We start from the raw sequence: 14028 nt of genomic DNA on the forward strand, positions 1-14028 counted from the left end.
TAGCAAACACACTTTGACATACATATTATAGTAGTTCTACACCAACATGAAGACCATTTAAACATCATTTTCTTTGGCTGCCTAAGACGTTTACACAATATTGTACATGTACATAATATTATAAAGTTCTTACTCTTGTCCAGCAGGTCAGCAAGATCATTTTGCTTCATGGTCCTCAGGATGTACAGTGTGATCTTCAGAGCTACCTCTCTAACACTGGTCTTCTGCATCTGACCATCACAGTCCAGGTCATTGTCCTCCTCCAGCTGAGGCTCAGAGCATTCTGGGTAATTCTGATCTAGGTACCTCACAAACGTCTTCAGTTCCTCCTTTAGGAACTTCATGGTTTTTTCCTCTAGTGACTAAAATAAACAATGACAGTTTATTATTGCTACTTACACCAAACCTTTTCAGAATTTCACTTGTGAATCATAGTTTAAAACATATTTTCTTTAACATGATGAATTTCTTATTATACAGCTGTATAAAATATAAGCTAATTGACATAACAGCCAAGAAAAGATATATCAGCAATAAATACAAACCTTCAATATGGATGATAAACCCGATTTATCATGTAGATCTGAACTGCAATCTTCCATTTGGTCTCTGTGAATTAGGCAGAAACATAATGTCCTCAATTCATCTACACAAATGTAACAGAAAGACTGAAAAGTTCCCCATTAAAATTGCTGTTACTGCAGATAAAGAATAACATTGTGGTATATTACAACACCAATTCCAAAAAGTTGGGAGATTGTGCAAATTGTAAATAAAAACAGAATGCAATGATATGGAAATCTCATAAACCTGTATTATATTCATAACAAAGTATAGAAAACATATCAAATGTTTAAACTGAGACATTTTGCTATTTCATGAAAAATACTGGCTGATTTTGAATTTCATGACAGCAACACGTCTCAAAAACGTTGGGACGGGGGCAATAGGAGGCTGGAAAAGTTAGTGGTACAAAAACCCAACAGCTGGAGGAACAATTTGCAAATAATTATGTCAATTGGCAACAGGTCAGTAACATGACTGGGTATAAAAAGAACATCTTAGAGTTGCAGTGTCTCTCTGAAGTAAAGATGGGCAGAGGGTCACAATCCCCCTAATACTGCACTGACAAATAGTGGAGCAATTTCAGAAAGAAGCTCCTCAGTATGAAACTGCAAAGAGGTTGAATATTTCATCATCTACAGCACATAATGTAATCAAAAGAATCTGAGAATCTGGAGAAATCTCTGTGAAAAACCAGACTAGATGCCTGTGATATTTTGGCCCTTAGGCAGCACTGCATCACAAACAGGCATGATTCTGTAATGGAATCACTAAATAGGCTCAGGAATATTTCCCACAAACACTGTCAGTGAACACAATTCGCGCTGCCATGCACAGATGCCAGTTAAAACTCTATCATTCAAAGAAGAAGCCATATATGAACATGATCCAGAATCACCGATGTCGTCTCTGGGCCAAAGCTCATTTAAAATGGACTGCGGCTGAGTGGAAAACTGTTCTGTGGTCAGTCGAATCTACATTTGAGATTCTTTTTGGAAACCAGGGACACCATGTCATCCGGACTAAAGAGGAGAAGGACCACCCAGCGTGTTATCAGCACTCAGTTCAAAAGCCAGCATCTCTGATGGTGTGGGGGTGCATTAGTACATATGGCAGGGGCAGCCTGCATATCTGGAAAGGCACCATCAGTGCTTAAAGGTATATCCAGGTTCTAGAGCAACAAATGCTCCCATCCATACGACGTCTCTTTCAGTGAAGACCTTGCATTTTCCACATGACAATGCCAAACCACACACTGCATCAATTACAACATGATGGATTCGTAAAAGAAGGGTCCGGGTACTGAACTGGCCTGCCAGTGTGGAATTAAAATTGGACATCGGTAGGCCCAATATTGGGTAGGTTGGCATATTGGGTCTGTGTGTGTTTTAGGCCTTAGGCAAGAAGAGATTGTTTTGAATACTGTGTGACCTCGCTTCGTTATAGCTGCCTGCAGTAAGTTCCGCAGACCCTGAGGAAAGCTCGGGCCTTGGAGAAGCAGACAGCGGAACAAAGGGGGGGAGAAACCACCTGCAGGAAGAGATTCGAAGCTGCCCCAACTGGTGCACAGCGAGTTATAGCTTTATAGAATAGTTGTGGCAGACAATATATAGCAAGCTATGCGGCAGTGCAAATGTATAAGTAATCATGTTAATCATATTAATCACGTTAACCATGTATTGGCAGTGATTCAATGACAATACGTCAATACGTTAATCATTAATCAAAGGACAACCGAGTATTTACAGTGATTCAATGTCATGTAATCAATATTTATATTCATATCTCCAGTAGGAGCCTAGCAGTCGAGACCTGTTCTGGTAAACTGAGCAGAATGGGTAGACTTTACCTTGCCACCAAGGTGAACCAATAGAATTCGAGAATTGTGTTTGTTATACGTTTGAGCTCAGTTCATTGGTGTTTTGTGACCAATCAGGATTTAGACACCCTTACTGTGAAGTGGGAGTTATGGTTTATCAACTGGTTGCTGTGTGCTCCGGGTGACTTGGTACCAAGTGCCAGAGTGTGACGGGAGGCTTTGCTGAGTTGCTGGAATAAAAGAGATTTCCTTTACCTCATCAGACTGAGAGGTCCGACTTTTATTCTGAGTGTTATATTTTACATTTTTCTACCACACCAGAGGTCCAGATCTTTCAGCCATTGAGAACATTTGGTGCATCATAAAAGGATAAATATGACACAGAAGATCTAGGACAGTTGAACAACTAGAATCCTGTATCAGACAAGAATGGGACAACATTCCTCTCCCAAAACTCAAACAACTGATCTCCTCAGTGCCCAGACATTTACAGACTGTTGTTAAAAGAAGAGGAGATGCCACACAGTGGTAAACATGGCCTTGTCCCAACTTTTGTGAGATGTGTTGTTGCTGCAACATTCAAATGTTTGCTTACAATGATGCATTTTCTCAGTTTAAACATTTGATATGTTTTCTGTGTTCTGTTATGAATAAAATATAGGTTCATCAGATTTCCATATCACTGCATTCTGATTTTATTTACAATTTGCAGAACGTCCCAACATTTTTGGAATCGGGGTTGTAGTTTGGAAAGATGTATCTGCCATGTTAAGCTTTATTCACTGGGGCAGCTTCCTAATTCTCTCATGACAGCAGAAGAGAACCAGTGACATCAGGCTCCAGCACACAGAGACACAGCAGGCAGGAAGGACAGTTTTCTATGCAGCCCTTTGTACCCAGTGACATTTAGAGTGATTCACTTGATTAGCAGAGCTAAATACCAGCATTTGATTCACAATCCTCAGTCAAGAAACTGGTTAAATAGCTTGTTGGTTAAATTCAGCACCTGCAGGGCTAATGGGCCGAATCTGTCCTTCAGCACCTACAGGGCTACCCCCCCCCCCCCCCCCAGAGTGAACACACAGCTTCCTATGTAACCGACAAACAGTGAATCCCCCCCCTTGCTATCCCACCCCTCGATATGGCTCTGCTTTGCATATCAATGGAGCCGCCTGCTTTGTGAGCGACTGGCCCACGGCCGCGCCGGCCTGGGACCTGCGGGTGAGCAGGTAGCGTTAGCCGGGGGGGGGGGCACCTATCAGCTTGTTGCCCACATCCCTGCCCCCCCGCTTCTGTACCAGCTGGTCCCCACACCCCCACTAGCCGGGGCGATATTGCTGGCAAAAATGCAGAAACATTAAACGTGTCATGATCGTGCACCTGTTCTCCATCCCAGTGGACATAATGTGCATGATGTCATCAGCGTGCGCCACTCCCTCTGAAATGTCCTACTGTATTACAGAATACTAACCGCTTCAGGGATCACAGTTTGTCTGTTAGCCAGCAGCAGTGAGGGAAGCTGCACATGCAGGGCAGGCAGCCTGAGAGCTGACAGGGCCTGGCAGGGCTATGCGCTTTAGGAGCTCGATGGCTACCTCCAGGTCAGAGTTCCGACTCATGCAGCCCCCTCCATCCGCTTAATTAGATCAGATGCTTGTGAACACCAGCACAGTCTCAGTCGGAACACTCTGGGTCTCCCTCCGCGGCCTGTTGGGGGGGGGGTGTTCCACGAAAGGCGTGTACCAAGTACCCCAGGTGGCCGGCGTCTACCAAGTACCCCAGGTGGCCGACGTCTACCAAGTACCCCAGGGGGCCGGCGTCTACCAAGTACCCCAGGTGGCCGGCGTCTACCAAGTACCCCAGGTGGCCGGCGTCTACCAAGTACCCCAGGTGGCCGGCGTCTACCAAGTGCCCCAGGTGGCCGGCGTCTATCAAGTGCCCCAGGTGGCCGGCGTCTACCAAGTACCCCAGGTGGCCGGCGTCTACCAAGTACCCCAGGTGGCCGGCGTCTACCAAGTACCCCAGGTGGCCGGCGTCTACCAAGTACCCCAGGTGGCCGGCGTCTACCAAGTGCCGCCGGGGGCCAGCTTCCACTCTACATGCCAGGAGGCCTGAGGGCCTTGGGAGTTAATGCTCGCTGTATGTGTAAAGGGCCCCAGGAGCCCAGGGGGTCAGCATGAGCCCTATCTGCTGGGGCCCTCATGGTTAATTTGCCCCACTGGCCTGGTCCATAACCCAGGCAAGGCTCCAGGGGGCGCTATCTTTAGTTTTGTCTGTATTCTATATAAATAACATCAAATGTTAACCCTCATGGTATAAATATAATTCATACAATGGGGACGGCATCACACTGCTGTTTAGCCTTCTGCTCTGCCTTCATGTACTTTGATATGCTGTGAAGCTCTTGATGTAAACAGACTTATTTACAGTCAGCTGTTAAAGAAATTGTCTCATCTAAAATTTAGATATTATATGACACTTTTAGTATGACCATTAAAAACCTCCACAACTACACTTGGCTGATGTTCCTTTTTACCTGTTTATATATGTTTTTGTTTGTTTGTTTAGTTTTGTTATGTGGCCATTTTGTATAGGAGGGATGGTCTGTTGCTCGCCTCTAGTATAAAAGAACTGGCTGATTGTGGAAGAAGACGGCGAAGACAGAAGATGGCGAGGTCTTTTTATTAAGCTACACATATTAAAGTGCTTCATTATGCACTGTGTCCTTCTTAAACTTGTTAACCTACAGAAATTTTGTTTACTTCTATAAATGTTTACTCACTTGCACTATATCTGCTGTCTTTGCACGTCGTCTTTGTTTTACATTGTATGTTTGTATCTGTGCACTTTGCTGCTGAACGCAAGAGAATTTAACCCTGAGATCAACAAATCATCTTATTTTATACTCAGGGGATGAGAACCACTGCAGTGTCACATTAATTATGATCTGAATAAGCAAGTATTTAAACGTCACCTTTGGTAAAGGAACCAATAGTCTTTCTCTTTTTTTGTCTGATGATAGTAGTTTATTGTTTAAGCCACACAGTTCGATTAAACATGTTAAACTGAAGCCTTCGTCTGAGTATGATCTAATGAATTCATGAGAGTGAAATTATTTGTTATCAAAACAGAAGCATCCGTCTCACGAGACGACAATCTATTGTAGAGTCATTCTTTAATGGACATGCAGGGGGAAAGAGGCAAACCAGTTTTTTCCAGCTCTGTGCTGAGGACTGAAATTTAAAATCCACTTTGCGATTAAATAACTTCCAATTCCAGCTCGCAGGAAGTCAGGTGTTACAGTAATCCTCATCCATTTACCTCAGATGTTATTTATATAGAATACAGACAAAACCTTTGTTTAAATTCTCAAGGTGATGGAATCTGTTAAAGGTAAAAATTGGTGCATTCATTATAAATATGTTATTTCCTCATAGCTTGTATGTGTCTCTGTGCCATTTGACTGAGAGTCTGAATGTCATTAACAGTGTTTGTTTAAATGCACATTTACCTTTGATCTGTAGGAAAAAGTTCCTCTCTGAAGCAGGGTGGTTCATGAATTGACGCGTCACTCTTCAGGGAAACACAGCTGGGTACAGGGGAGTCTGCTCTCTCCATCAGGAGACTGTGGGCAGCAAGAGGAAACAAACCCTCATGGTATAAATATAATTCATACAATGGGGACGACATCACACTGCTGTTTAGCCTTCTGCTCTGCCTTCATGTACTTTGATATGCTGTGAAGCTCTTGATGTAAACAGACTTATTTACAGTCAGCTGTTAAGGAAATTGTCTCATCTAAAATTTAGATATTATATGAAACTTTTAGTATGACCGTTAAAAACCTCCACAACTAAATTTGACCGATGTTCCTTTTTACCTGTTTATATATGTTTTTGTTTATTTGTTTAGTTTTCTTATGTGGCCATTTTGTATAGGAGGGATGGTCTGTTGCTCCCCTCTAGTATAAAAGAACTGGCTGATTGTGGAAGAAGACGGTGAAGACAGAAGATGGCGAGGTCTTTTTATTAAGCTACACATATTAAAGTGCTGCCCACTGACCAGCCCTAGCTAGGAGCCCAGTTTACTTTTATGTTCTGGCCTGACTATAGACCCAGAGAGACATGCATGCTAGTGGGCTGTAACACTGTTACCTCTCAGGGCTCTTTCTCTTACACCCCACAGGGGGGCGCATTTCATGGTTTGCACTATAAATGTTGCAACTCACAGCTTCTAATGTCCTGAGGCCCCAGGGCACTGGCCCCACTGGCCCGGTCCATAACCCAGCCGAGGCTCCAGGGGGCGCTATCTTGGGGCACCTTCAGTCACCGGCTCATTCCCCAACCGTGAGCTAAGAAGCGCTACTGGGGATCTTTCCTGCCTGCTGCCGTTAGACACCACAATGCCTGCTGTCGATGTGCAGCACCCACAGCCAGCCTTAACGTCCCATTTTTAACTATTTAAAATTTTTTATCTATATTTATGTATTGAACTATACTGTATGGTATTTTCAGGATTTTTTCTTTGTGTACTGTACACTTTTTAAACTTGTTATCCTACAGAAATTTCATTTACTTCTAAAAATGTTTACTTATATTTGCACTGAATCAGCAAAATTTAATTGTCACCTTTGGCAAACAAACCAATAGTCTTTCTCTTTTTTGTCTGATGATACTGGTTCATTATTAAGCCACATTGTTCCATTAAACATGTTAAACTAAAGCCTTCGTCTGAGCATAATCTAACGAAATCATGAGAGTGCAATTAATTTATTAAAACATCCATCTCGCATGTTGACAATCTATTGTCGAGTCATTCTTTAATGGACATGCAGGGGGGAAACAGGCAAACCAGTTTTTTCCAGCTCTGTGCTGAGGACTGAAATTAAAAATCCACTTTGCAATTAAATAATTTCCAATTCCAGCTCGCAGAAAGTCAGGTTTTACAGTAATCCTCATCCATTTACCTCAGATGTTATTTATATAGAATACAGACAAAACTTTTGTTTAAATTCTCAAGGTGATGGAATCTGTTAAAGGTAAAAATTGGTGCATTCATTATAAATATGTTATTTCCTCATAGCTTGTATGAGTCTCTGTGCCATTTGACTGAGAGTCTGAATGTCATTAACAGTGTTTGTTTAAATGCACATTTACCTTTGATCTGTAGGAAAAGGTCCCTCTCTGAAGTTGAGTGGGGGGCCCATTGACCTGTCACTCTTCAGGGAAACACAGCTAGGTACAGGGGAGTCTGCTCTCTCCATCAGGACACTGTGGGCAGCGAGAGGAAACAAACCCTCATGGTATAAATATAATTCATACAATGGGGACGGCATCACACTGCTGTTTAGCCTTCTGCTCTGCCTTCATGTACTTTGATATGCTGTGAAGCTCTTCATGTAAACAGACTTATTTACAGTCAGCTTTTAAGGAAATTATCTCATCAAAAATTTTAATATTATATGAAACTTTTAGTATGACCATTAAAAACCTCCATAACTAGACTAGACTGATGTTCCTTTTTACCTGTTTATATATGTTTTTGTTTGTTTGTTTAGTTTTGTTATGTGCCCATTTTGTATAGGAGGGATGGTCTGTTACTCGCCTCTAGAATAAAAGAACTGGTTAATTGTGGAAGAAGACGGTGAAGACAGAAGATGGCGAGGTCTTTTTATTAAGCTACACATATTAAAGTGCTGCCCACTGACCAGCCCTAGCTAGGAGCCCAGTTTACTTTTATGTTCTGGCCTGACTATAGACCCAGAGAGACATGCATGCTAGTGGGCTGTAACACTGTTACCTCTCAGGGCTCTTTCTCTTACACTCCACAGGGGGGCGCTTTTCAGAAGCAGATCCATTCATTTTTATGCTGATCCAGACCAGATGATTCCTGCTGGGGCCTCTGTGAACATGAATGGTAAGTAGATAAATACACAATATCCAGTACTCAGTATTTTTACATCAAACTGATGAATTGTGTCTCCATTCTGTTATGTTCCATGTGTAGAATTACACATAGTAAAGAGGTTTAATGCAAACTTTCAATGCCACATTTTTTATAAATAATTATATGTATAAACATCCTCTCCTGGAGATGACACCTTATGGTGGTGGAGGGGTTTGCGTGTTCCAGTGATCCCAGGAGCTAAGCTGCCCAGGGCTTTATGCCCCTGGTAGGGTCACCGAAGGCAAACAGGTCCTGGGTGAGGAACCAGACGAACTGCAGCTCATTAGACCCCTTATGATGAGGAAAAACATAGATTCACGGTTTCCCTCCCCCGGATGTGGGTCACCGGGCCCTCCCTTCCCCCCCCCACAGCCAGGCCTGCACCCATGGGGCCTGGTCGGGCACAGCCTGAAGAAGGCACATAGGCTCCCCCTCCAGTGGGCTCATCACCTGTAGGAGGGGCCAAAGGGGTCGGGTGCAGTGTGAATTGGGCAGTGGTCGAAGGCGGGGAATTTCACTGGGATCCTCAGCTGCAGAAGTTGGCTCTAGGGACATGGAATGTCATCTCTCTGGTGGAGAAGAAGCCTGAGCTGGTGAGTGAGGCTGTGAGGTTCTGACTAGACTTATGGATGGAATTTCTAGGCACAGCCAGGGCACTGAGGGTTTGGTGACCTCAGGATTGGGTCTCTGCTTTTTGCAGATGATGTGGTTCAGTTGGCTTCACTGGACTGTGACCTTCGGCTCTCACTGGAGCAGTTCGCAGCCAAGTGTGAAGCGGCTGGGATGAGGATCAGCACCTCCAAATCCGAGACCATGGTCCTCAGTCGGAAAAGGGTGGAGTGCTCTCTGGGTCGGGGAGGAGGTACTTCTCCAAGTGGAGGAGATTAAGTATCTCAGATCTCTCAAGACCCAGGAAAATAATCACAGATCCCACACAGCCTGGACACAGACTCTCTGACCTGATGCCCTCTGGCAGACGATATAGAAGCCTGCAGACCAGGACACCCGACACAGGAACAGCTTCTCTCCCCTCGCCATCTCCCTCCTAAACAGCTGATCTGTCACACTGCTAAACACCTACAGCACTGCAACTGCACTGTATGTACAGTCTGTGGGATATATTTCTGTAATATTTGTATTTTCTGTATATAAGATTTACGTTGCTTACTATATCGTATTGTTCATTTACACACTTTATGTATATATGTGTGTGTATGTATATACGTACACATATATATATATATATATATATACACAGTATCCATAAATATATTTACATTTATAAATAGTATAAACATATTATACGTACAAATAACTTTTATACATTTTTTTTACATTTACCTTTATATTTATAAATATAAATCCATAATACATATTCATATTGTAGATTGTTGTTTTTACACTGTAGTGCTTGAGACCATCGACCGGAATCTAATTCCTTGTATGTGTTCGCTCACATACTTGGCCAATAAACCCGATTCTGATTCTGAGACTGATTTCCAAGGGACCTAAAAGTATGACAAGTCCAAATCGCTATTACAACAGTTCCGAATATACTTTAACCATGTCGAAGTCACAAAGATGTTCCCATTTTTTTCCTCAACTCGTTCTCACACTGACAAGAAAAAAAATTAATCAGCTCTACAAGTATCCGCTTGTCAGGCAGACGACGACTCCCATTCTATTGCGGGCGGCGCCGATTCTGTGCTGGACCGAATTTTGGCTCGTATCGATGGTATTGAAAAATCTCTAAACGCCTTGGACGATATAAAATCATCAATTTCCTCCATTGAGAGATCTCTTTCTAGCTTATTACTGTTAATGATTTGTTGTGATTGGTCGGCTCCACTACTCACGGTTTGGCGGAGTAAGTGACACCACCTTCTGTCATTCAGCTGCGCTGTGGGTTGCGTTTGACTTATTCTTTACCAATTATTAAAATCAGACTTGCGTACTATTTGCATTAAACAGTTTAAATACGACTGCAAAGTATGACTACAATTAAGATCAGCACATTTCAGATTGGAGAACAGAGAACAGATCCGTAGTAAAACCTTTGATTTAATAAAATGTTAAGCATAGAGTTTAACCCGGATGTTTCGGCACACTGGCATTAATCCCCAACACTTAATAAAAGAAAAACTTAATATAGCTTCAAAATATTACAGCCTACGTCCCGGTCCATAGTTACGCAGCACAGTATATTAGGCGAACTCATGGCTGAGCGCAAGTAATTAAATATTATTGATGTTAATTTGAAAACTCTTCAGGCAAGATCTTTGAAAAATCTTCTGATACACGTACCTACTGTGCTGTACGGACGTATATTTAATGTTTAATTATATTGAAATTTTTAAATTCCGCTGTATATGTAGGCTGTGTTAAACATATCAATTTTATTATTAATTTAATCTTACCTTGAAACATAGAATATCTTTACATTACTCCAGAATCTTGATAAAATGTTTCTTGATAAAATGGCGACTCTGCCTTTAAAATGTCGACACTTAATTTCACTTTCGTTTACAGGCAGGAAATGATCAGCTCAGTCTCATGCAAAAAATGGACACGGACTCAGCGGCACTTCGTAGGGTTTTGGGGGGATATTATCTATGTGTCTATGTTGCACACTTGGACAAGGTGAATAAATTACAGGCATGCATAGGGTTCTTTTTCAATAATGTGATGATTTTTACTTCACCGGAAAAACACTGAAACACAAGCACAAAAACCCGCTTGTTAAACAGGACTGTATGCGGCGATCCTTGTCGAGTGCTCTGCATGACGCATGCGTTCTTTGCACTCCACTCGCGCTCATTCCATTTTTACACATACAATTACTTTTAAACATTTATGTCGATTCGCTTCGAAACAACTACTTAACACACAGATAAACACATTCGTTCTTATACATATAAACAATCAATAATCCCACAATTTACTTTCCTCAATACGCACACTGATAATGTTCGGGCGAGCTCGTACAACTGTATGGTCTGAGTAGCTACAGGTTTTCCCTTACTGATATTCATTAATATTTCTGTATTACTCATTCGTAACTGTTCTGATCGATTTACATTTATCCTAAAACAGTTACGTGAGTATCACACAGTAAGTTTCACTTTGCCCCTTCTTTTGAACAGTTTCGCTCACCTGAAACACAAGCACAAAAACCCGCTTGTTAAACAGGACTGTACGCTGCGATCCTGGTCGAGTGCTCTGCATGACGCATGCGCTCTTTGCACTCCACTCGGTGGACCCCCCCGCGAGCTGGCCAAAGTGCCTGTGTGTGCTCCGCTCCTGTTACCCTGCCTGCCTGAATCGCACCACAGTTGTCCCTGCCCTAAACCCATCAGCCACGCAGTACGTTACACTATCACAAGAGATGAACAATGCAAATAACAGTGCAAAATAATAACATTGAACACAATATTTAGCATATGGGAAACTAACAAGGGGTCCACATCTATTAGTAACAATAACCGTAATTCGGTTAGGCCACTTAAAAAAAATAAAAAAATGGTTCTCGTCCCCTCCCGACCCGCCGAAATGCCTCTGACCCGAATTTTTTATTTTTTTTTTCTTTTCGTAAAAATCGCATGGAAAATGCCCAAGAATGACGAAATTTGAATTTCCCGCGCATTCCACATCGACGATTGATCCACATTGTGTAATCCTAGTCTTGGAATGGTTTCATAAACCTAAATTTGTCTCTACCTGAGATGGGCTGGTGCAAAGATTTAAATCTGGGGTAGTGATGTGGTACATGTTCTTAAGTACTTGTTTGTAGAGTTGCATTTCCTTGTTCAACCATTCAGGTTCCTGTATTTTGTAAATTCCTCGTGTTTTAACATGTTCTAATACACTTTCTTTCTAGATATATATTTTAAAATCTTGGTTGTTCATTTAGAATGGGAATGACAAACAGAATATTGGTTTCAAATAGTATCATTTTTATTTATGAGATACACATGGATCAAGGAATTTACATTCTTGTATTTTCTTACATTTAATATATTTGAAACGAAACAAACTGGAAGAACTGAGGAGGCGTACTAAGTAGGTCTGCTCTCTTCGGTATGTATTTTCAAATATGTTTTTTCTTACATATTTGAAAGTCCAAACAGTCAATCAAAATTTGTAAAAAGGACGAGAACCATTTTTTTTTAAGTGGCCTTATAACACAGATTCAGGATGATCGTGCGTGTTAAAAGCGGGTACTGCAGTATAGTGATGTGTCGGTCGCGAACGAAACGGCTCTCGGAGCCGGCTCTTTGAAGTGGACGATCGGAGCCGGCTCCTGCCTGTGAGCCGGAGTCAGAGCCGCTTTTTTTCTTTCTTTATTTTTTTTTCAAGGCGCACGGATTGGTCAACCGCACGATGCGGTTGAGCTCTGAGCAAGAAGGGGAGGGGCGATGCTACAGGATGCGTTCGACTTGGGCTTAAGTCTTAAGTCGTCTTGCTCTCGTGAAGTTTTTGTACCATGTGACATGGTGACGTTTTGCAGCGCCGGCCGAAGTTGGACAAAAAGAAATCTAACCATGATGTATTGCTTTAAGCCAGTGCCGTAAATAGCTGCGTGAAGTCGAACGCACCCATAGACAAATACAGCAATCACACGCACAAGACAGAGAAACAGGAGGGAAGGAGACGCGTGCGACAAAATGAATGACTGCAGGAAACGGAGTAAAATTTGGATACATTTCAATTACATTGATAATACAAAGGCAGAGTGTAGAGCGTGCAAGGTGCAACATGAGAACTGTACATCCATCAGTGCAGTGGGAAGTAAACAGGCAAGCAAATGAACCTGCTACTAATGAAAGTGACAGTTTGTCTACTGCAACTGTTGAAAGTGCCAGTTTGTCAATGTCTACACCGTCATCCAGTACAGCACCACAACCACCTAGACCTACAACCTAGAGCTCTATGAGACAGTTTGTGCAAAAAGCTATGACTCCAGTAAAACAGAAAACAACTGATGAGGAATTGGCTAAAATGATTGCATGCGATTTCCAACCATAGTAATTCCATCCATCCATCCATTTTCCAAACCACTTATCCTACTGGGTCGCAGGGGGTCCGGAGTCTATCCTGGAAACAATGGGCACGAGGCAGGAAACAACATAGGATGGGGGGCCAGCAGGGACGGATTATGGGTTGTGTGGGCCCCTGGGCAAAACGTTCCACACACATGTGACCCAGGCAGAGACTTGAACCTGGGACCCAAAGGTGTGAGGCGACAGTGCTAACCACTGCACCACCATGCCGCCCCATAGTAATTCATTTCACTAATAATTTTACATTATTTTTGGTAATAAATTCATTTAAGCACCAAAAAAATCTGAAGAGCCACTTGGGAGCCGAAAGAGCCGGATCTCTTAAAAGAGCCGGAATTCCCATCACTACTGCAGTAACACTTAAATCATTAACAGTGGCAATTTGAGAAATTTAGAAATGGGGGAATCCAAGCTATTGGGGGGGGGGGGGGTCAAAGACAAAACTGTGTAATTTTATAATTTCATGAAAATATATTAACTGGTGTAGCGAAGTAAAGGTCAAACTAAACACTTGAATCACACTTAAAAAAAAAAATTCCAATACTCAACAAGTACAGGTAATATATTTTACAGACAGAACATTAAACAAAACAAAAACAAAAAATGATATTCAGACAGAGTTATTACAAAGTAAAAGAT

General features: G+C 42.2%; 2 protein-coding genes across 6 annotated transcripts in view; one reads left to right on the top strand and one right to left on the bottom strand.

Moving 5' to 3' along the window:
- Nucleotides 1–8506, bottom strand: part of LOC125721417 (NLR family CARD domain-containing protein 3-like) — a 39635-nt gene extending 31129 nt beyond the window's left edge. Inside the window, exons 1-6 of the mRNA XM_048997312.1 lie at nucleotides 8484–8506; nucleotides 8183–8284; nucleotides 7540–7653; nucleotides 5895–6008; nucleotides 546–609; nucleotides 134–362 (exon numbers count right to left, since the gene is read on the bottom strand). Of these exons, the coding sequence (XP_048853269.1) occupies nucleotides 134–362; nucleotides 546–609; nucleotides 5895–6008; nucleotides 7540–7653; nucleotides 8183–8244 (583 nt within the window). The 5' untranslated portion in view covers nucleotides 8245–8284; nucleotides 8484–8506. The remainder of the gene's footprint in view (nucleotides 1–133; nucleotides 363–545; nucleotides 610–5894; nucleotides 6009–7539; nucleotides 7654–8182; nucleotides 8285–8483) is intronic.
- LOC125721442 (enhancer of filamentation 1-like) lies at nucleotides 3733–4815 on the top strand. Of its 5 annotated transcripts, none has more exons than XM_048997368.1 (3): nucleotides 3733–4165; nucleotides 4220–4273; nucleotides 4328–4815. In XM_048997368.1, the coding sequence occupies exons 1-3, from the start codon at nucleotides 4034–4036 to the stop codon at nucleotides 4496–4498; spliced, it is 357 nt and encodes a 118-aa protein (XP_048853325.1). In that variant the 5' UTR covers nucleotides 3733–4033; the 3' UTR covers nucleotides 4499–4815. The 5 variants fall into 5 exon arrangements, with proteins under 5 accessions (XP_048853325.1, XP_048853326.1, XP_048853322.1 ...); XM_048997369.1 differs by having other exon boundaries at nucleotides 3733–4138; XM_048997365.1 differs by having other exon boundaries at nucleotides 3733–4300; nucleotides 4355–4815.
- Nucleotides 8507–14028: the final 5522 nt, after the last annotated feature.

The sequence above is a fragment of the Brienomyrus brachyistius genome, unplaced genomic scaffold (genome assembly GCF_023856365.1).
Source record: "Brienomyrus brachyistius isolate T26 unplaced genomic scaffold, BBRACH_0.4 scaffold33, whole genome shotgun sequence".
NCBI classification, from domain to species: domain Eukaryota; kingdom Metazoa; phylum Chordata; class Actinopteri; order Osteoglossiformes; family Mormyridae; genus Brienomyrus; species Brienomyrus brachyistius.

What these genes read in the sequence shown, in the direction of transcription:
- LOC125721442 (XM_048997365.1), top strand. Translation starts at nt 4,034, where the DNA reads ATGCTTGTGAACACCAGCACAGTCTCAGTCGGAACACTCTGGGTCTCC. An exon ending in GCGTCTACCAAGTGCCCCAG is followed by an intron (nt 4,301 to 4,354) that starts GTGGCCGGCGTC and finishes CAAGTACCCCAG; the next exon opens with GTGGCCGGCGTCTACCAAGT.